Source organism: Notolepis coatsorum, assembly GCF_963971535.1.
Source record: "Notolepis coatsorum genome assembly, chromosome: 1".
In the NCBI taxonomy this organism is placed as follows: Eukaryota; Metazoa; Chordata; class Actinopteri; order Aulopiformes; family Paralepididae; genus Notolepis; species Notolepis coatsorum.
In genome coordinates this window covers 101,694,007-101,717,314 of record NC_140165.1, presented here as the reverse complement: position 1 = coordinate 101,717,314, position 23,308 = coordinate 101,694,007, and the positions used below count along the sequence as shown (strand labels likewise).

Genomic DNA, 23,308 nt, shown 5'->3' with positions numbered 1-23,308 from the left:
GACTCTGTGTCTATTTAAGAGAGGACTCTGTGTCTATTTAAGAGAGGACTCTGTGTCTATTTAAGAGAGGACTCTGTCTATTTAAGAGAGGACTCTGTCTATTTAAGAGAGGACTCTGTGTCTATTTAAGAGAGGACTCTGTGTCTATTTAAGAGAGGACTCTGTGTCTATTTAAGAGAGCACTCTGTGTCTATTTAAGAGAGGACTCTGTCTATTTAAGAGAGGACTCTGTATCTATTTAAGAGAGGACTCTGTGTCTATTTAAGAGAGGACTCTGTGTCTATTTAAGAGAGGACTCTGTGTCTATTTAAGAGAGGACTCTGTGTCTATTTAAGAGAGGACTCTGTGTCTATTTAAGAGAGGACTCTGTGTCTATTTAAGAGAGGACTCTGTCTATTTAAGAGAGGACTCTGTGTCTATTTAAGAGAGGACTCTGTCTATTTAAGAGAGGACTCTGTGTCTATTTAAGAGAGGACTCTGTCTATTTAAGAGAGGACTCTGTGTCTATTTAAGAGAGGACTCTGCGTCTATTTAAGAGAGGACTCTGTCTATTTAAGAGAGGACTCTGTCTATTTAAGAGAGGACTCTGTGTCTATTTAAGAGAGGACTCTGCGTCTATTTAAGAGAGGACTCTGTCTATTTAAGAGAGGACTCTGTCTATTTAAGAGAGGACTCTGTGTCTATTTAAGAGAGGACTCTGTGTCTATTTAAGAGAGGACTCTGTCTATTTAAGAGAGGACTCTGTGTCTATTTAAGAGAGGACTCTGTCTATTTAAGAGAGGGCTCTGTGTCTATTTAAGAGAGGACTCTGTCTATTTAAGAGAGGGCTCTGTGTCTATTTAAGAGAGGACTCTGTGTCTATTTAAGAGAGGACTCTGTGTCTATTTTTGAGAGGACTCTGTGTCTATTTAAGAGAGGACTCTGTGTCTATTTAAGAGAGGACTCTGTCTATTTAAGAGAGGACTCTGTGTCTATTTAAGAGAGGACTCTGTCTATTTAAGAGAGGACTCTGTCTATTTAAGAGAGGACTCTGTGTCTATTTAAGAGAGGACTCTGTCTATTTAAGAGAGGACTCTGTCTATTTAAGAGAGGACTCTGTCTATTTAAGAGAGGACTCTGTCTATTTAAGAGAGGACTCTGTCTATTTAATATTAAGAGCGGACTCTGTCTATTTAAGAGAGGACTCTGTCTATTTAAGAGAGGACTCTGTCTATTTAAGAGAGGACTCTGTGTCTATTTAAGAGAGGACTCTGTGTCTATTTAAGAGAGGACTCTGTGTCTATTTAAGAGAGGACTCTGTCTATTTAAGAGAGGACTCTGTCTATTTAAGAGAGGACTCTGTGTCTATTTAAGAGAGGACTCTGTCTATTTAAGAGAGGACTCTGTGTCTATTTAAGAGAGGACTCTGTGTCTATTTAAGAGAGGACTCTGTCTATTTAAGAGAGGACTCTGTGTCTATTTAAGAGAGGACTCTGTCTATTTAAGAGAGGACGCTGTGTCTATTTAAGAGAGGACTCTGTGTCTATTTAAGAGAGGACTCTGTGTCTATTTAAGAGAGGACTCTGTGTCTATTTAAGAGAGGACTCTGTGTCTATTTAAGAGAGGACTCTGTGTCTATTTAAGAGAGGACTCTGTGTCTATTTAAGAGAGGACTCTGTCTATTTAAGAGAGGACTCTGTCTATTTAAGAGAGGACTCTGTCTATTTAATATTAAGAGCGGACTCTGTCTATTTAAGAGAGGACTCTGTCTATTTAATATTAAGAGCGGACTCTGTCTATTTAAGAGAGGACTCTGTCTATTTAAGAGAGGACTCTGTCTATTTAAGAGAGGACTCTGTCTATTTAAGAGAGGACTCTGTCTATTTAAGAGAGGACTCTGTCTATTTAATATTAAGAGCGGACTCTGTCTATTTAAGAGAGGACTCTGTCTATTTAAGAGGGTAATGAGCTCTCTCTCTCTCTATCTGTATCTCTCCCTCTCCCTCCCCATCTCTCTCTCTCTCTCTCTCCTCTCTCCCTCTCGCTCTCCCTCTCTCCATTAGGGGCAGATGAGATAATTGCAAAAAAATACCATTAGGTCCATTTAGTGGTCCGGTTGACGTCACAGTCATCGTGACACGCGCGCTCGTGTACCCTTAACCTGTGCCCAGTGTACAGGGGTTATTAGAGTAGAGGATACTGTTAGCTTACCAGCGTGCTGTCTGCCACGATGTAGAGCTCCATGTACTTGGTGGTGCCCCAGGCATTCCGTTTAACCTGGGGGGGGGGGAGACAATGCATGAGGAGGGTTTTTATGTGGAAACAAGGATGTTATTGTAACCATGGTTACAATACTTCACAACTACACTTGAGGGGAAAAAGTGTCACATGGAGGCCGTTTCCACTTAATACAGGTGTGAACGAACCCAAGATGCATCGACGACTCTCTGGCTCTTCCTGAGCTGACCTGACCCACATGCACAAACTGACTGTTCAGACTGAGGTCGCATTGCAATTTTTTATATATATATTTTTAAATCAGACCTGTATATGATTTAGGACCACATTATGAAAGTGTGGCCCAAATCAGAATGGAAAAGATCAGAAAATCTGATCTGAGTCACATATGAGCAAAGAAATCAAATTTGGGCCACTTTGCAGTGTGAACAGAGCCATTGAGATCCAATCGCTCAGATCACATTCAGAGGAGGTCTGAGGCTCATATGGCCACGTTCTGTTAGCAGTGTGTACGCAAATGTGTCCCGGGCCACATTAAGGACCACCTAGTCAACTGTAAATGGTAAATGAAATGGTGCATTTATATAGCAGCTTTTATCCAAAGCGCTTTACAATTTGTTCCTCAAATTTTTTTTTACCCATTCACTCACACATTCGCACACCGACGGCAGAGGTGCCAACCTGCTCCTCTGGAGCAATTAGGGGTTAAGTGTCTTCAAGTTTCAAGTTTCTTTATTAGTTGTCATACAGAAATACACAATACTTTTGCATCTTTCTGTTTTGCTCCTGAGAGTGTGCTAGATAAAATAACAAGATAGTGTAAAATAGTATAATATAAGTATAAAATAGAAAGTCAAGTACGTAAAACAAGTGTAAACAAAACAAAAAATGTCTTGCCCAAGGACACACCGACAAGCTGGAAGAACGGGAGGAGCGAGAATCGAACCGGGAAGCTCTGGATTACCAGACGACTGCTCTACCTCCCCAGCCACTGTGCGTTACGTCCTCTGGGGTCTTGCGAACCTTTTCCTGTACGATTCTATGCCCTGAACACAGAGACGGTGGAAGCATCTGCTCTCCCTTTCCTCCCCCTTGTTCTCATCTCCAGTCGCTTCTCAAGTCAAAGTCAAAGTCAAAGTCATGTTTATTGTCATTTCCCCATGTGACATGGAAGCACGAAATACACCACTCAGGTCTCGGTTATAGCCATTAAATACTAAATAACTAGAATAAAATACTAAAATAAATACTGATCCTCACGATAGACATACAAACCGATTAAATAAAAATCCAGTAAAAACAAATCATTCAATACAAAAACAAATTAATTCAATAGGAAACGAATCCATTCAATAAAAACCTAGTCTAATTCAATAAAACTGATTTAGTTCAATAAAACCTTTGATTAACTGATTAAAGGAGAGAATAGGGGGCGGCTGAGTGGCGCAGTGGGCAAGGCGCTCGGCACTAACGCAGGATATGCTGGTATCGAGCCCAGCTCTCGGCGTTGCTACCGGCTTGGCCGGCCGTCATACTAACACAATTGGCAAGTGTTAGAGGGTGGGAAAGCCGGTGGGTGGGGATTGAACGTTGTGGACAGCGACTCCTACAGGTCGGTTGGGTGACGCCGGTGCGGCGGAAACAGGAAGTATCGGGGCAGCGTGAGCCTCCCACGCGTTACTCCTCGCCACTGAGAGTTCGAGCTGTTGCAGTGAAAAGATGCGACAGGCTGCCTCCTTGTGTACCGGAGGGGACACGTGATGCAAGGCTTCTATCCTCACTACAGCCGACCAGTGGGAGGCATAGTCTAGCAACGTTCAAGACAGGGGAGGGAAGAATTGGAAATACAAAATTGGGATGGGAAAAAAATTTAAAATAAGGAGAAAAAGTAAAAAAAAAAAAAAATAGAGAATAGGTGCCATACAGTGCTACGGTGCAGTGTGCAGAGGCACGGCAGTGATGAGCTGCGATGAACTGTTCAGTAGTCTCACAGCATTCTTCAGCCTGGTGGTTCTTGCCCGGATGCTGCGCAGCCTCCTGCCTGAAGGGAGGGGGGTAAACAGTCCATGTGCAGGGTGGGTGGGGGGTAAACAGTCCATGTGCAGGGTGGGTGGGGGGTAAACAGTCCGTGTGCAGGGTGGGTGGGGGGTAAACAGTCCGTGTGCAGGGTGGGTGGGGGGTAAACAGTCCGTGTGCAGGGTGGGTGGGGTCACGCATGATGCGGATTGCTCTGTCCGTGCATCAGTTGTTGTAAATGTCAGAGATGTCTGGTAAGCTGCATCCGATGGTCCTCTGTGCAGACCTCACCACCCTCTGTAGTGCCTGCTTCTCTGCCACTGTGCAGCTGCTGGCTTTGAAGCACCCATATACAGGCTATATTAGGGTTGCCACTTAAAAAAGAAAATCATATTGAATGAATCCAAAGTACAAAATGTGATCTTATCAGAAACCTCTATCGTAACGTGGGCTGCACCCCTTCAGCAGACCCAGGAAAGTCTGGGAGTGTCGCATATTTGGATTTTATGGTGGCTTTTTGTTTTTGATCTATTGTGATGCTTCTTCTTGACTTGCACAAGAAGACTTGTACAGCCCATGGGGGCTATTCCATGTGATCTCGGGCTATACAAATACATTTGATTTAATTTGATTTGATTTAGGATATAAATATGCACTGCTCACATGAAGAGGCTCCATAGACTAGAATTATTCAGTTAATGCTGCACTAGCAAAACGTTAATCCCTATTATGGAATTAATACGCAAGGAAAGTGCCATGTGATTTCATGAGATAGGCCTATCAGCTTTTGTTGACAGCTGTCATCGGTAGAGACATGGTCATCCTTCTATTGCTTGGAAATATAAATTTCTGATCATTTCGACGTTCTGTCGCTGGAGTGTTCTTATTATCTGGTATCACCTGGAGAGTGGTTTTATTATCTGGTTTCGCTGGAGAGTGTTCTTATTATCTGGTATCACCTGGAGAGTGGTTTTATTATCTGGTTTCGCTGGAGAGTGTTTTTATTATCTGGTTTCACTGGAGAGTGTTTTTATTATCTGGTATCACTGGAGAGTGTTTTATTATCTGGTATCACTGGAGTGTTTTTATTATCTGGTATCACTGGAGAGTGTTTTTTTTTATCTGGTATCGCTGGAGAGTGTTTTATTAACTGGTATCACTGGAGAGTGTTTTTATTATCTGGTATCACTGGAGAGTGTTTTTATTATCTGGTATCGCTGGAGAGTGTTTTTATTATCTGTGTGATATGTGCTTCCCATATCTTCCTAGCCTTTGGCTCATTTGGAAAAGAGAAAAGCTAAATTCATGCAGAACGCAGGCGAGGCGTCAGCTAACATCCACAACGACAACGTGGACGAATAGCAAGCGGAAACAACAGATGGCTCACAGACCAAAAAAGAAATGAAAATAAAACCCCTCTTTGTTAGACACCTCTCAGCCAGCCAACCCGGCTGTGCTTGACCATTGGCCATGTCTGTCAATCGTTCATTTGACACTTTGCTAATACTTGATTACAGCCATTAGGGACAGGCTCTGCTGTAATTAAAACCCATTGATTTACGAGAGGGAGGGGTGATTGGCACCTCGGCCGGTCTGGACTGAGGAGTGGGGGAGGTACCGTTATGGATGCCTGTGGAGCCCTGCTGTCCCCTAGGGTGCACACACACATGCGCACATGCACACACACACACACACACACACACACACACACACACACACACACACACACACACACACACACACACACACACACACACACACACACACACACACACACACACACACACACACACACACACACACACACACACACACACACACACACACACACACACACACACACACACACACACACACACACACACACACACACACACACACACACACACACACACACACACACGTCACACACAGCCAGGGGGCTATACATGTTGTCAGTGTACTGTGCATGCTATCTCCTCACACACCCGCACCCGCACACACACACACACACACACACACACACACACACACACACACACACACACACACACACACACACACACACACACACACACACACACGCGCGCGCGCACACACACACACACACACACACACACACACACACACACACACACACACACACACACACACACACACACACACACACACATACACACACACCCATCTCGTTGTTTATTCGAGAGGCTGATGCCACTAGGGGGACTGCTGCTACGGGTGACATTTTCTACATAATGGCCCACGGTTAAGGTCTGGCACTTGAGGGAAACTGGGAGAGAGAGAGAGAGATACAGAGAGAGCGAGACAAAGAGAGATAGATGGAGAGAGGGAGAGAGAGATACAGAGAGCGAGACAAAGAGAGATAGAGGGAGAGAGGGAGAGAGAGATACAGAGAGCGAGACAAAGAGAGATAGAGGGAGAGAGAGATACAGAGAGCGAGACAAAGATAGATAGAGGGAGAGAGAGACAGACAGACAGGGGGAGAGGGAGATAGAGCGAGATACAGAGAGAGTGAGACAAAGAGAGAGAGAGAGACAGACAGGGGGAGAGGGAGATAGAGCGAGATACAGAGAGTGAGACAAAGAGAGAGAGAGAGACAGACAGGGGGAGAGGGAGATAGAGCGAGATACAGAGTGAGACAAAGAGAGAGAGAGAGAGAGAGACAGACAGACAGAGCGAGAGAGAGATACAGAGAGAGTGATACAACGAGAGAGACAAAAAGAGAGAGAGACAGGAGGAGTGAGACAAAGAAAGAGAGAGAGAGAGGTCCCAGGCTACAGAGACAGCCGCTTTCCACCAGATGAGTTCTGGTTCTTGAGCTGGTTCTGGTCAGGATTCTTGGAACCTTGGTGCCATCTAGAGAACCTTCCCACGTTTCCACCAGTTCTGAGCGGAACCATGTAATCAAGGATGCGCCCTCATCATCCACGGAGGGTATGTTATTATTAGGGCTGTCAAAATTAAAGCTTTAAATTTGGAGATTAATTTAAATGAATTAAAGCATTAAAATAAATGAATCTAGATTAATCTATGGAGTGAAAAATCTTCAACGTTCTGAACTTTCCGCAGTATATTTGCTTGTTCTTTTTTTGCATCGACTCATGCACCTTTTTGAAAATCATCTGACATGAAGATGGAACACATTTTTGTTGTTAATATGATTTATATTTGTTCTGAAGGATCAGATTAAACCGAATATATATATTTATTTATATATATATATTTAATTGTATTCGTATATCCCCTGATATCCCTTGTATATTCCTTGTACAATATGCATTGAATATCCCTTCTAGTCTACTGAACATCCCATAATAGTCTCCATTCTACCATTGGACGAGACCTTGGTGCCAGGTCGCCATACCCCTCAGACCAGGTTCAATCGTACCGCTCAACATGTATGGACAAGTCCTAGTTCCGCGTAGGAATATGTCTACCGCACCACTAATGGTACTATTTGTTCATAGTGCGTATATATGCTGCGCTATTAAAGTAGAGCTTTCTTTTAGTCCAGTTCCTTACCCTCCAACAGAGTGACAGACGCAAAAGCCTCCCCGCGAACCACGTGTGGGCAGTAAGGCCAATTCGGCCCAGTATCGGCATTGAGACATCGTGTATATTAATATTTGAATAGTCATATTTGGCACTATATCGTCGAGTTGGACGTATTCTATTAAGCTAATAATAGTCTATTCATATGTAGTGCCTCGTGCGGTAAGAGTTCTATAGTGATCAGCACCCCCATCGTTTCGGGCATCAGCTGGACGCTTATCCAGGGTGGTTGACCCCACGTGAAGCTGCACCCGAGGAGCTCCAGGCCAAAGAGCGAGTGGACCTGTATATTGGATTATTCTACCGAGACGGCTAGCCTTCCCCGGCTTGGATTATGCTTTGAGTACTTTGATTATTCTATGGATAAAGGCCAACACTGCGGTGTGTTGGAAATACCCCCCCCGGAGAGGACGACAGGTGAGAAGACGCTCTACACGACGAGGTCGCCTCACGTCTCTCCATCGTGGACCGGAGGACGCCGGCCACAGAGAGTCCAACTGCTTTCATCTGTGGATCGAGGATCGCTGGGCACCGGGTCGCACGACTGTGGGCTCTCCCAGGATACCCTTGGCCAGACGGGATACAGCCAGACTCTACCCCCCCCCCTCCAGCTGTCCTACAAGCAGTCGGAACCTTCCCCTAGTGTATCCAGCTATATAATCATTCAAGTATCATTGCTATTGTTCCCTAAATATTCCAGGTTGTATATTTGCTTCCTGCGCAATCAGAGATTGGACATTCGATATTGATCTACCTACGAATACTCATTTGCCATAAAAGTGCATACTATTTCAAATCATAAATGTAATTAAGTGATCGTTGTACATACCCTTTGCTATGTATTATTATTAAACGCAGACTTTCGACTTGGTACATTTGTGTTGGATCCGTTTCATCAGGTGGGAGTGTTTATCATAATTATTTATACCTAGTACTGGGTGGCCAGAGTCTAAAGTACAAGAGGTAGTGGTAGTAAGTATCATATCTAACAATACAGTCAGGGAATTGTACCCCTCAGTTACAATTGGCCCTTCGAGCCGGATGGTAATCAGTGTAATATTAATATAGTGTTATTAATATTAAAATGGCCTATGATGAACACTCCACGAAACGATCCTCCTAACCAACAACGCCCGCGGCGCAAACGACAGCTCCCTCAGTACCTAGAGGCTTACGCTGTCAGTCAACAACCTAGTCTTCTACCAACAGTAAACGCGGTAAAACTAGAAAGTAAATTTATGTCTAACCCTAACGACCAGGCTACCCCGACCATAGAGGCCCCTATGGGTTCTAACGTAACTGACCCAGCTCACGGTGGGGACCAGGGGGAACCAGACATGACTTTACACCCCGCCAATACCGAAGAAGTAGTCCCCGACGAGTCCCGGGAGGAAGACAACACTACCGAGAGAGAACTCGGCACGGAAGAAGATGAGGAGAGCACCGTGGAGATAGAGCTCCAAGACTCCGCACGGAGTACCCCAAGGGACGGCTCCCCTATACAACCGTCTTCTCCCAGCGAGGCAGAGAGGACACTACAACAGGCATTCCTCGTCAGCCTGAAAGCCTCTACTGAACGCGATAGACTCCAGGGTGAACGCGATCGATTGCAGATACAGCAACGGAGCGAAGAAGAGCACATACGCCTGGAAATAAGACGCATTCAGATGGAAGAGAATATGGCAAGAGACCGGGCCGACGCCCAGCGCGCCGCCACCGGTGCCCAGAGAGAATCGGATCTCACCAAGCGCGAAGCCGAGCGCGACAGAGCACAAGCGCAACTAATAGAACAGCTGATCAGAAGGACAACACCCCCTCCCTCCACCAGAGGCTCCAGGAACTCGTCTAGACATCACTCCAGGGCGGCATCCCCTAGCCGAGTAAGCGACCCTGAACTTGACCAACAGACGAGGTTTATACCCCCCGCAGACCCCCTTCCCCAACCGGTCCAAGCGAGACCCAGCCACCGGGAAGGAGCAGCATACACTGCGGAGAGGCTAAATCAGAGACTACAAGCCCTGGATGACCTAACGGAAGACGAAGAGGAAGAGGAGGAGAACCACGCCCGACGACAGCACAGTACTCTACCGGACCAGGAGGTCCAGTACAGCCCAGGCTATACCCCCGCGGAGCTGCACTACAGACCCCCGACGCTATTCACGGGTGAGCACGACGCACGACCCGCACCGCGGAACAGCACCTGGACCAGCGGGCCATGGTACACAGCCGGTACCAGCCCACGCCAAGGAGCAGGAGGAGACTCGCCTAGGAGGCCTCTCCCCCAACGCTCGCCGATGTATCAACAATCCGCGTCATACATTGGCACACCTATGGTACCAGACTTCACCCAGGAGAACCGGGCCCAGTATACGGAGCTCTGCATGTGTCTGGAGACAATGTTGGTGGATGTCATTGATGAACGCCATAAATACGCGATACTACTGAAGCATTTAAAGGTACCCCGCGCGCACAACATAGCGCTCGCCTACGCCAGTTCCACGACCCCATACACCGCAGCGCTGGTAGCGTTGGACCAGAGATATGGACGTATATGGGATTACGTGATCCAGGAGATCAGGCACATCGACCGCCTACCCCCAGCAACAGACAATCGAGCACTGGACGACCTGTCCATCAGAGTGCAGTCCCTGGTAGGGATGCTGGGAGCGCAGAGGGAAAAGGGTAGGCATGAACTATACGCCAACTCAAATGTAGAGAGGATCTTGGAGAAGCTACCGCCCGCCCGACAGGAGCGCTTTAGGCGGCAGAGAGACCACCGAGACCCTAATGGCCCCGAACCGAACCTCCTCGATCTAGCCGACTTCCTGGCGAGAGAAGTCAGCAGCTTACGGCTAGATACATTCGGACGGAGCACCCCTGGCTCCAGAGAAGGAACCAGGAGACTAAATGATGGAAGAAGATCGGTGACTGTCATGCACCAATCGGAGTCAGTGCCAAGCAGTAGGAGCCACAGTACCCCCTCAAGAAAGGAGAAGTGGAAGATAGTGTGCCCCTACTGTGAGAAAGAACACTGGCTGTCACAATGTGACTCATTCCCCAAGATGAATGCGGAGGAAGCGAGTCAATGGATAAAGTCCAACAGACGCTGTTTTCGCTGTGCGCGATCACACATGGCAGCCGAATGCCGCTTAAAGAAAAGGTGCAGTCGGTGCGATGGAGCCCATCTGGACATACTCCACGACAGTAACAGACGGCGGCCTCCACCCGCACCATCAAGCAGCAAAGCAAGCGTCATGTACATCGACCCCGCCAGCAGCAGCGGAGCCAGAGTGCTCTTAAAGGTAGTCCGTGTGACATTGAGCTACCAGAATAAAGTCATGGACACTTACGCCGTCCTTGATGACGGGTCAGAGAAGACCCTTCTGCTCGCGTCCGCTGCGGCCCAGCTAGGGCTGCGGGGGAGCGAAAACCAAATGACAATTCGGACAATAAGAAGAGATTTGAAAACGATAAAGGGCGAGAATGTCTCATTCTCTATCGCAGCAAGCGGCCAGCCCGAGCGACGGTACAGGATTACAGACGCTTTCACCAGCCAAGAAATAGGACTGTCGCGGTACACATACCCCGTAGCCAAGCTGATGGAGAAATATGTACATCTACGCAAGCTACCGATCCCACTCATAGACGGCGCTACCCCGACACTGTTGATAGGCTCCGACCATGCAGACCTCATTGTCCCGATAGACCGGGTTCATACCGGACCCAGAGGCTGTCCTGCAGCAGTCGAGACCCGCCTAGGATGGACTCTCCAAGGCCCACTCGCCAAATCTCTCAACCGAACCACAGCCACTAGCTGTCTCCACTCCCGAGTCACAGAGGGAGACACCGCACTCCTGCAGCATGTAGAGAGGCTATGGACCTTAGAACAAATGCCCTTTAAGAACGAAAAGAAAGACATTCGCTCTAAAGACGACATCTACGCCATTAACCTCCTCGAGACGGGAACAAAGAGAGTCCCAGTCAGCGGCGTGTTGAGATACGCCACGCCACTCCTGCGGCGGGAAGGGATGCCTACCTTTCACGCAAAGAAAGACGCCACAGAGCGGTACCTACTAAACACAGAGCGGCGCTTAGCCAAGGACCCCGCCCAAGAAAGTGTATACCGTGCTGAGATTGAGAAGCTCATCACAGCGGGACACGTCACAAAGATTGACATTAAAGAGGCCGACCAGACGACTGAATCGTGGTACGTGCCCCACCACAAGGTTCATCACAACGGCAAAGACCGCATCGTGTTTAACTGCAGCTACCAGATCGGATCCCAAAATCTGAATAAAGAGCTATTGCCCGGTCCTACACTCGGCCCCTCCCTACTAGGCGTACTACTCCGCTTCCGCCAGGACAAGGTGGCTATCAGCGGGGATATCAAAGGGATGTTCCTGCAGGTGAGATTAGTAGAGGAGGACAAGCCCCTGTTGCGGTTCCTATGGAGAGAGAGGCCAGGAGATGAGCACCCAGCCATCTACCAATGGGAAGTCCTCCCTTTCGGAACTACATGCAGCCCATGCTGTGCTACATTTGCACTACAGAGACATGTCGCAGAGGACCCAGCAGCGGACGAAGAGGTCCGACACAGTGTGAAGAACAGCTTCTACGTAGATAACTGTCTACAAAGCGTTTCGACCCAGGAAGAAGCCGAGGCTCTCCTACATAAACTCTGCGCCTCTCTGATCAAAGGCGGCTTTGATCTCAGGCAGTGGGCCAGCAGCGATCCGCACGTACTGCGCAGCCTCTCCTCCGAGGACAAGGCAGCGAGCAGCGAGACCTGGATGGCCACAATCCCAGGAGAAGCCCAAGAGATGACACTAGGACTAGTGTGGCGCTTCAAAACAGATTCGCTCCACTATAGACACAAACCCCTGACCACGGAGCAGGGAAGGTCGACGGCAATACCGACCACCAGACGGAGTGTGTACAGAACACTCGCCCGACAATATGACCCGTTAGGATGTATACTACCGTACACCACCAGGGCAAAGATGATTGTACGAGCATTGTGGGACAAGGACCAGGGCTGGGACGACCCCATTCCCGCACACCTTGCATCCACCGGGAGAGAGTGGGAGATGGAACTCCACTCACTCCCAGGCGTTAATATACGCCGAAGCTACTTCCCACCCACGGTGAGGCCAGAGACATGTAAAATGGATTTACACGTCTTCAGTGACGCCTCCGAGGTCGCCTACGGATCAGTAGCCTACTTGCGGGCCCAAGAAGAGGGGGGAGAGATCTACACAGCATTCATCCTCGCCCGCTCGAGAATAGCCCCACGCAAGCAACAGTCTATCCCACGTCTAGAGCTCTGCGCAGCCCTCGCAGGAGCGCATCTAGCCACGCTCATCCAACGCGAGCTCACCATTCCGGTGCATAGAACAATCCTGTGGTCAGATTCCACGACAGTACTCGCCTGGATCAAATCGGATTCATGCAAATACAAAGTCTTCGTGGGAGTCAGAGTCACTGAGATTCAAGAGTTAACCGGAGAGTTAACCGGAGAAGCAAACTGGCGCTATGTTGATACAAAACACAACCCAGCTGACGTCATCACCCGGGGAATGTCCCTAGATGACTCAACCCGTCATAACATCTACAGTGACGGACCAGCATTCCTCAAGCTCCCGGAAGGAGATTGGCCCACGCCCACCCCGAGGGAAGCAAGTGACGAGGAGGCTGAGAATAAGAAACCCATGTTCTGTGGATTGAGCACTGTTGTCTCCGCAGACCCCAACATAGACGATTGCATTACCATAGAGAGTGCGCAGCAACGGACATTCCTGCGGCACCACCCAGAGATTAAGTCCCCCGCTGATATGTCAGCAGCTGACTACGAGGAAGCAGAACTGCTTCTACTGCAACGAGCCCCGAGAGACTCGTTCCCCGATGAACTAGACTGTCTACAGGGAGGAAAGCCCGTCCCATCAGACAGCAGATTGATTCATCTGGCCCCCGAGAGTGACACACATACCCTCATCAGAGTGGGTGGTCGCCTGCGGAGAGCCCCCAATTTACCGGATGACATTAAGTACCCGATCGTATTGAACAGCCGACACAAGGTCACAGAGCTGATTATAAAGAAATACGACGAGGATGTACACCACGCAGGAGCAGAGCGAGTCTTCGCGGAAATCAGACGTCGTTACTGGATACTTCAAGGAAGAGAGGCGGTGCGACGCTTCCAGCGAACCTGTCTAGACTGCCGAAAGTGGCGCGCGCAGCCCAGCATACCACGGATGGCTGACCTACCTCCATGTCGCCTCCGAATCGGCGACAAGCCATTCCACTCAACAGGCATGGACTGTTTTGGCCCGCTGCACATAAAGAAAGGAAGAGGCACCGAGAAGCGGTGGGGTATTGTATTCAAATGCATGACCACCAGAGCGATACATATCGAGCTCCTTCCGACCATGAGCGCAGACTCATTCCTTATGGCCTTCCGAAGATTCACATCACGGAAAGGAAAACCGTCTACCTTATTGTCCGATCACGGGACAAACTTCAAAGGCGGAGAAAGAGAGCTGAGGGAGAGCTTCCAAGCTATGGGCCCAGAACTTAAGACCCACCTCGCTCCAGCCCAGATTGACTTCCAATTCAACCCCCCAAACGCACCCCACTTCGGTGGAACTTGGGAACGAGAAGTACGTTCTATAAAGACAGCCCTGTACGCAGTACTTGGGGCCCAGACTGTGGCGGAAGAAGTCCTAATGACAGTCCTCACGGAGATTGAGGGAGTATTGAACTCAAAGCCCCTCGGTTACGTCTCCAGTGATGTAGCAGATGTCGACCCAGTCACCCCCAACACCCTCCTGATGGGGCGGCTAGATCCCGCGTTACCCCAGACAATGTACCGGCCTGAAGAAGCGAACGGCCGACGAATGTGGAGGTACAGCCAAGTATTAGCCGACAAGTTTTGGAGCAGTTTCCTACTGCACTACCTACCGTCTCTACAGACCCGCCAGAAGTGGGTAAAAGAGAGAGACAATTTGACGGAAGGAACAGTCGTCATGATTATTGACCAGTCACTACCCAGAGCTATGTGGCCGGCTGGCCGCGTAAGCAAAGTGATCACCGGTGCCGATGGCAAGGTCCAAGCAGCTGAAGTACTCGTCCAGGGGCGCATTTACACCCGTCCTGTGGCGAGGCTCATAGAACTGCCCCGACTCCCAAACACAATCGATGATGACCATGACCCTATGACTTTGTGAGTTGACTGACCCTTACAGCGAACCCTTGAGTGGTAGACAGTGCGGTTAATCTGTCTCTGCTTAACTAATTGGGTTGGGACCAATTAGGGGGCGGCTGTTCTGAAGGATCAGATTAAACCGAATATATATATTTATTTATATATATATATTTAATTGTATTCGTATATCCCCTGATATCCCTTGTATATTCCTTGTACAATATGCATTGAATATCCCTTCTAGTCTACTGAACATCCCATAATAGTCTCCATTCTACCATTGGACGAGACCTTGGTGCCAGGTCGCCATACCCCTCAGACCAGGTTCAATCGTACCGCTCAACATGTATGGACAAGTCCTAGTTCCGCGTAGGAATATGTCTACCGCACCACTAATGGTACTATTTGTTCATAGTGCGTATATATGCTGCGCTATTAAAGTAGAGCTTTCTTTTAGTCCAGTTCCTTACCCTCCAACAGAGTGACAGACGCAAAAGCCTCCCCGCGAACCACGTGTGGGCAGTAAGGCCAATTCGGCCCAGTATCGGCATTGAGACATCGTGTATATTAATATTTGAATAGTCATATTTGGCACTATATCGTCGAGTTGGACGTATTCTATTAAGCTAATAATAGTCTATTCATATGTAGTGCCTCGTGCGGTAAGAGTTCTATAGTGATCAGCACCCCCATCGTTTCGGGCATCAGCTGGACGCTTATCCAGGGTGGTTGACCCCACGTGAAGCTGCACCCGAGGAGCTCCAGGCCAAAGAGCGAGTGGACCTGTATATTGGATTATTCTACCGACGACGGCTAGCCTTCCCCGGCTTGGATTATGCTTTGAGTACTTTGATTATTCTATGGATAAAGGCCAACACTGCGGTGTGTTGGAAATACCCCCCCCGGAGAGGACGACAGGTGAGAAGACGCTCTACATGACGAGGTCGCCTCACGTCTCTCCATCGTGGACCGGAGGACGCCGGCCACAGAGAGTCCAACTGCTTTCATCTGTGGATCGAGGATCGCTGGGCACCGGGTCGCACGACTGTGGGCTCTCCCAGGATACCCTCGGCCAGACGGGATACAGCCAGACTCTACCCCCCCCCCCTCCAGCTGTCCTACAAGCAGTCGGAACCTTCCCCTAGTGTATCCAGCTATATAATCATTCAAGTATCATTGCTATTGTTCCCTAAATATTCCAGGTTGTATATTTGCTTCCTGCGCAATCAGAGATTGGACATTCGATATTGATCTACCTACGAATACTCATTTGCCATAAAAGTGCATACTATTTCAAATCATAAATGTAATTAAGTGATCGTTGTACATACCCTTTGCTATGTATTATTATTAAACGCAGACTTTCGACTTGGTACATTTGTGTTGGATCCGTTTCATCAGGTGGGAGTGTTTATCATAATTATTTATACCTAGTACTGGGTGGCCAGAGTCTAAAGTACAAGAGGTAGTGGTAGTAAGTATCATATCTAACAATACAGTCAGGGAATTGTACCCCTCAGTTACAATATTACTATTAAAATAGTATTTGAATCCAAATATACTTTCTTTGTGTTGATTTTACATTAATTCCATGATTTTACTCAAGTAAATATCTGTTACAAGCTTCGGTCTTAAATCGAAAAATGCTATTTTTGATCTAGATTGTAACCAAGAGTAAAGACCCTAACCCTATCAAAACAGCAGTCAAAGTGTATATTTTCAGCACTACACAAGAGAGAGGGGGAGAATAGCTTATAGCAGACTTACTAATTGTAGAATATTTCCGCTAATGAAGCGAATATTTATTATCATCAACTATCCAGTTAGTTTTTATAGTGTAACATTTGGCTACTTCAAATCATTGAAGAGAGAGAGAGAGAGAGAGAGAGAGAGAGAGAGAGAGAGAGAGAAGAGAGAGAGAGAGAGAGAGAGAGAGAGAGAGAGAGAGAGAGCGAGAGAGAGAGAGAGAGAAATTACAGGGTAGAGAAAGAGAGTGAGAAATTGAGAGAGATAGAGAGAGAGATAGAGAGAGCAAGAGAGAGATAGAGAAAATGAGAGAGAGAAAGAGAGAGAGAGAGAGATACAGAGAGAGATACAGAGAGATACATAGCGAGAGAGACAAAGAGATGGAGGGAGAGAGGGAGAGAAAGAGAGACCGGGGGAGAGAGACAGAGAAAGAGAGAGAGAGAAAAGAGAGAGCGAGACAACCCTGAGGGAATCAGAACAACCCACAGAGGAACGATTTTGTCATCGAAGAGCTCACGGGGCAAATCTGGCTTCTGTTTAGTCTTTCACGCTGTTTCCATGGAAAGTCCACACCAAGATAGAGACCCAACGGAGGGAGGTATACTGGCACAGCAGACCGTGCCAACCTCACAACGCCTCCAACTGTCAGGTGATGCGAACGGGAGCCATTTTGGTTGCTAGAAAATCAACACTAAGAGAAATACAATATTGTGTTGGGCTCCTTATGGCAAAGATGTCCATTTCCTCTGCGGGACTAAGAGGGCGTGGGGGGAACGGGACGTTTCAGACAACAGCCGTGTAATCATCCCAACCAAGAAGGGGATTATCAGCCCATCCGTCACATCGTGGGGGGGGGGGGGGGGGGGGATTGAATGAATGAATGAATGAAAACTTTATTTAACAGATTGCAGAATGGGTACAATACAGTACGGCTCAATACATACAATTGTTAAGGGGATGCAGACCTGAGAAAGACGTTTGTCTTGTTTCCATCAGGGTCCCCCATTTTCAATTCATATAGACATATATGACATACATGACATACAGATAGTCAGTACTGCTACATCTATACATTTATGACATACCAGATTTGCAAATACAGTACTGTTTGTGATACAGAAGCACTAAGGAGATGCATCTTTCTCCCAAATAATACCATGGATGTGGAGTTTACAATAGCAGTGTGGCTTCCACTGTGCAATGACAGTCGTTACAAGCAGCCGCACAAAGCTTCAGCTGCTCCCCGCTGGTGTGTCCTGATTGTTGGGAGCTGAATTGTGTGGAGGACGTCAAGTTAATCCAATGCTGAACGACCGTCTACTGTGCCATGTGTGTGTGTGTGTTTGTGTGTTTGTGTGTGTGTGTGTGTGTGTGTGTGTGTGTGTGTGTGTGTGTGTGTGTGTGTGTGTGTGTGTGTGTGTGTGTGTGTGTGTGTGTGATTGTGTGTGTGCAATGGCAACCTCACATCACATTGATATTTCATTTCATGTTAACCCTTTCACTACCACACTACCAAAGGGTTAACCCAGTGCTTCTCAAACTTTTTCTGTCAGGCCCCCCTTTGGCGGACCAAAATATCTTGGGCCCCCCCCCCCCCCCCCTCCCCCAAACAAAATAGTCATGAAATGGGCCATGTTTAAATTTATTGAAATAACGCCAATATCGTGACCTTTCAAATTGACAACACCTTCCCTCGCGAGAGCCACCTTGCCTCGCTGTGAAACAGCACTGCAGAATGGTCAGCTCCCATCTCCTCACACAGCGCAGAGAACAGGCGCGCTTTCAGGGCTCGGGTTTTGATGAAATTTACCACGTTTATAACTTCTGTCAAAACCTCATTCAGTTCAGGGCTAAGCTGTCTTGACGCTGGCGCCTCTCTGTGAATTTACAGTGCGTCCATTGCGCGTTTGGCGAGACCCCCTTGATGAGCGCCTGTAGCCCCCTCCTTTTCCCTGCCATGGCCTGCGCACCGTCAGAGCAAAAGCCCACACAGTTCTCCCATTTCAGTCCATGTTCTGTCAGGTAACTGTCAATAATTTTGAAGAGCTCATCAGCTGTCGCTCTGTTTTTGACATATTTGCAAAACAGCAGATCTTCACTCAGTGACTGGGAATTTACAAAGCGAACATAGGAAATAAGCAAACAGTCTTTATTGCTGTCAGTCTTTGACAAGGCAACACGCATGTCATCCTCAAGGCTCAACTTGGCCCTATATATTGTTTTCAGAGCTGTCATGGATGAAAAGCCAGCTTCACACAGATATGTGGTGCTGAATGGTATCAACACAAGGGACTAAACAGTAAACACGTTTCGCAATTATGCCACATCAATGTGGAACGCCCTACCCAAAGCTGTAAAGGAATGTGAATCACTACCCACCTTCAAAAACACTCTCAAAGAACACCTACGGGAGACTACAATTCGAAACTGACCCCTACAAATGTCTTAACCCAGTTGTACAGTAAATTACCAAGTATGGCTTTGTCAGTATTGCAATGTACAGTGTACAGTGTCCTCTCCCCCCTACCCCAACCCCCCCCCCCCCCCCTCCAATGTACAGCCCCCACCCACCAACCCCACCCCACCCACCCAACCTCCTCCAATGTACAGTTTCTACGTCAAATGTATATACACTCTTTTTCTGGACACTTTTTGTATCACAAACAGTACTGTATTTGCAAATCTGATATGTCATAAATGTATAGATGTAGCAGTACTGTCTATCTGTATGTCATGTATGTCATATATGTTATGATGAATTGAAAATGGGGGACCCTGATGTAAACAAGATGAAAGTCTTTCTCTGGTCTGCATCCCCTTAACAATTGTAGGTATTGAGCTGTACTGTACTGTACCCATTCTGCAATCTGTTAATAAACTTTTCAATCAATCAATCAATCAACACCTTAACTGCTGCATCATGAGATACTTGGTACTCAGCACCACACTCTGAAACTAGCTCTCCAGGTGGTATCAGATGAGATTTCAATGAGTTCTTCCAAGAGTTTGGATGGAGATGTGTCAGGAAGCTTTGTCTCAATGTTGTCTGTAAAGTTTTTTTTTATCCAGAGTAACTTGGTGATCCTTTATCTGTGTTTTATTAAATAATGATTTTCAGATTTTGAGAAATGGTCAAACTTATCCAAATATGGTATTTTCATGGAGAACAGTGCAACTGCAACAGATAGCACTTTAGTAAAACATTTTTGTAATCCAATTTTTTTTTTTTTTTTTTTTTTTTTATCTCAAGGCCCCCCCTGTCATGCCTCTGCGCCCCCCCTGGGGGGCGCGCCCCCCACTTTGAGAAACACCCTTTCACTGACACACGGCAGATGGTTAACCCTTTCACAACCACACTACATAAGGTTAACCCTTTCACTGCCACACGACAGAGGGTTAACCGTCTGTAGTGTGGTAGTGAAAGGTTAATCTTCTGTTTTTCAACCCGGAGACACTTCATTTTAGAGATATTATCCTTTTTTATGTTAATTATGTTTATGCAGTGATGGAAAGTAACTAAGTATTTTTACTCAAGTACTGTACGTGAGTACAATTTCAAGCTACTTGTACTTTTAGGGAACTTTATACTTTTACTCCACTACATTTCAAAGGAAATATTGTACTTTTTCCTCTGAACCCATCAGTTTCTAGTTACTTTGAAGAAAAAGATTTTGGATAGAAAACATGGCAAAAATATATGAAGATTGTGTACTTTCAAATCTGAAGCCTGTCAACTACAAGATGATGTATTCAGGGCAGCATAGCTAGACCATGTACCACTTTAACATTAACCTTTAGACGTCAGTGGATGGAGGTTTGAACGCTCCCAAGCATTTGAATACACAAACGTTACTTTAGATACTTAACACTTTGAGTGCCACTCACGAGATATCTCAGGTTTTTAATAGTGACGTTGAATGCCACTCACGAGATTTCTCAGATTTTTTTTTTTTTTTTTTAACGATCTGAAAAAATTTTGCATCACCCGAGCCTACCCGAGTATAGCCGAGCGGCGCCGGCGATCACTGTGGAAAAAAGCGCCCCCTGTCGTCTCCCAGATGACATAAGTGATTTTGGAATGGACTCAATGAAAATGAATGGGGAAAAAAATCCGGTACTCCACATTTTCCAGTCCACTGATCCAGCCGGGGTTACCACAGTTCATTCTGGAATCTCAGATCCCCGCTGATCATGGAGTTCTACAGTATCGCGTTGGATCCATACACGTATCGATTTTTTCGAATGGTGATCAGGAATTGGAATATACCAGTTGGATACCATCTGATGTCAGGTAAGGACTCTATGTTATCAGTGTTAGGATAATCAGAGTAAGTTTGATGAAGATATAGGCTGTTTTGTGAAATGTCTTCTTTCGGTTTCACTGTAAAAGTCCGAGAGGAAATCAACGAGGCGATTATCCGTATAATATAATATTGATCATCTAGCGTTTATTTGAAAACGATTCATAAAAAGGCCGACGAATATCAACGTTGTGGAATATTCCACTAAAAGACGATTTTCATAGAATGCTCCAGAATGAGCTGTTTTTTATATCAAAACGGGGGCTTTTCTAACTGCTCTGAAACGGAAACGACGCGATAAAAAAACAATCTGCCTTGACAGCACTGACTGGAAAATAGTCTTTGATAATGCGATGGGCAGATTAGACACATAGCCATAATTTAAAACATAGATTAGGCGATATTAACGTTAACATTGGCGCCGATGGTGGCATTCAGCCGGTAAAAAGGAAAACCAGGCGTGGCGCTCAAAGTGTTAAGTACATTCAATTGCAAATACGTCTCTACTTTTACTTAAAGGAACACGCCAACATTTTGGGAAATTAGCTTACCATCTTCTCCAGAGAGAGACAAGAAGATAGATACCAGTTTCCTCTCTGTGCGTTCAGTAGAAAGCTATCTGGCTGCACGTTAGCCTAGCTTAGCACAATGAATGGAAGCGGACAGTGCCGGTTAGCCTTCGGGAGAGGTGTTAGTTGGACAATGCCTAGGCTAACCGGCACTGTCCATTCATTGTGCTAAGCTAGGCTAACATGCAGCCAGATAGCTTTCTACTGAACACACAGCGAGGAAACTTGTATCTATCTTCTTGTCTCTCTCTGGAGAAGACGGTAAGCTAATTTCCCAAAATGTTGGCGTGTTCCTTTAAGTCGAATTTGAATGGAGGACTTTTACTTTTACCAGATCACTCATTTATCTTCTACTTTTACTTAAGTAAAGGAACTGTGTACTTCTTCCACCACTGTGTTTATGTTCATATTAAAAGTGTATTATTGTATTATTTTTTACGCTGTCTGCTTCTGCTACTAGCAGCAGTGCTGTCTCCGGCCACTCACCCTCTGATGTAACAGTGGTTGAAGCAGACCGGCGAGGTGACTCGGCTGCCCGGTCTGACGCCCGTGTCCGCAGGTCCCGCCCCCGACCGGCAAGTCCTCAGCGCGGAACAGCGAGTGCTGGAGAGGATCCAGGCCTCCGATTGGCTCAAGGTAGTAGGTGTCACTTGAGTTCAAGGATATCAGGCCTCTGTTTCAGGAAGGGGAAGATGAGGACAGCATGATGTCAGGTTGGCTCAGCCAATGGGAATTGGGGATTGGACATGTATGCAGGGGGAAAAAGTAGTTATTATTTTTGTCAATTTACACAAGGAAACACAGTCTCCAATGCATAGTATGCGAGTCTACACTATGCATTCGATTTGAATAAAACTGTTTTGACGACTCAAGTTTTGAGTCTTGGGCTAAAGAAACCTAAACCTAAACCTAGTTAGCTGTAATAAATCACAGGAGATATTTTGTGAGAAGTGGCGCACAGGTGTTGTTTCAAACGAGAGGTCTCAAAAAACATGTCTCAAAAAGCATGTCTCAAAAAACATGTCTCAAAAAGCATGTCTCAAAAAACATGTCTCAAAAAGCATGTCTCAAAAAACATGTCTCAAAAAGCATGTCTCAAAAAGCATGTCTTAAAAAGCATGTCTCAAAAGCAACACAGTCTCATCAGAAAATGGAAATGAAGTACTTAATCGACCACAGGAAAAAAGGTACATAATGTACGTTGTAGGGGTGTAAAGGTACACGTATCCGTACCGAACCGAACCGTTTCAGTGTGTACCGTACCGTACCGAACGGCTGTGTGTAGTGTACCGAACAAATACAACGGTATGTTAACCACTAACGACCGGCCACCGGGGCTATTTTTTTCACAATCTAATATAATTAATATTATAATTTTTACATTTTTTTTTACAAGTCGATTATTCATTTCAATATAGAATATTCGTTGACAGCCCTACAAGTACAATTAGTTACTGCACACTACATCACCCCTGAGTGGAAGCCAAACTTTCCCCCACTGTACCGAAAACCCGTACCGAACCTTGACTTCAAAACCGAGGTACGTACCGTACCGTGGTTTTTGTGTACCGTTACACCCCTAGTACGTTGTGTTATATATAATATATAATATATAATATATAATATATAAGTAATATATTTACATTTACTGTAGTCCAGAAAATGGATTGGGAGTCAAACTAACAATGCTTGTGGTGAGGGGTGAG

At 46.5% G+C, this 23,308-nt stretch overlaps 1 protein-coding gene across 1 annotated transcript in view; it reads right to left on the bottom strand.

Annotated features, from left to right (window-relative positions):
- Positions 1-22,280, bottom strand: part of LOC311245014 (disintegrin and metalloproteinase domain-containing protein 19-like) — a gene marked incomplete at its 5' end in the record, with an annotated part of 148,091 nt that extends 125,811 nt beyond the window's left edge. Inside the window, 2 exons of the mRNA XM_084334766.1 lie at positions 2,191-2,256; positions 22,089-22,280. Coding sequence (XP_084190892.1) covers positions 2,191-2,256; positions 22,089-22,280 — 258 coding nt within the window. The remainder of the gene's footprint in view (positions 1-2,190; positions 2,257-22,088) is intronic.
- Between the last annotated feature and the right edge of the window lie 1,028 nt (positions 22,281-23,308).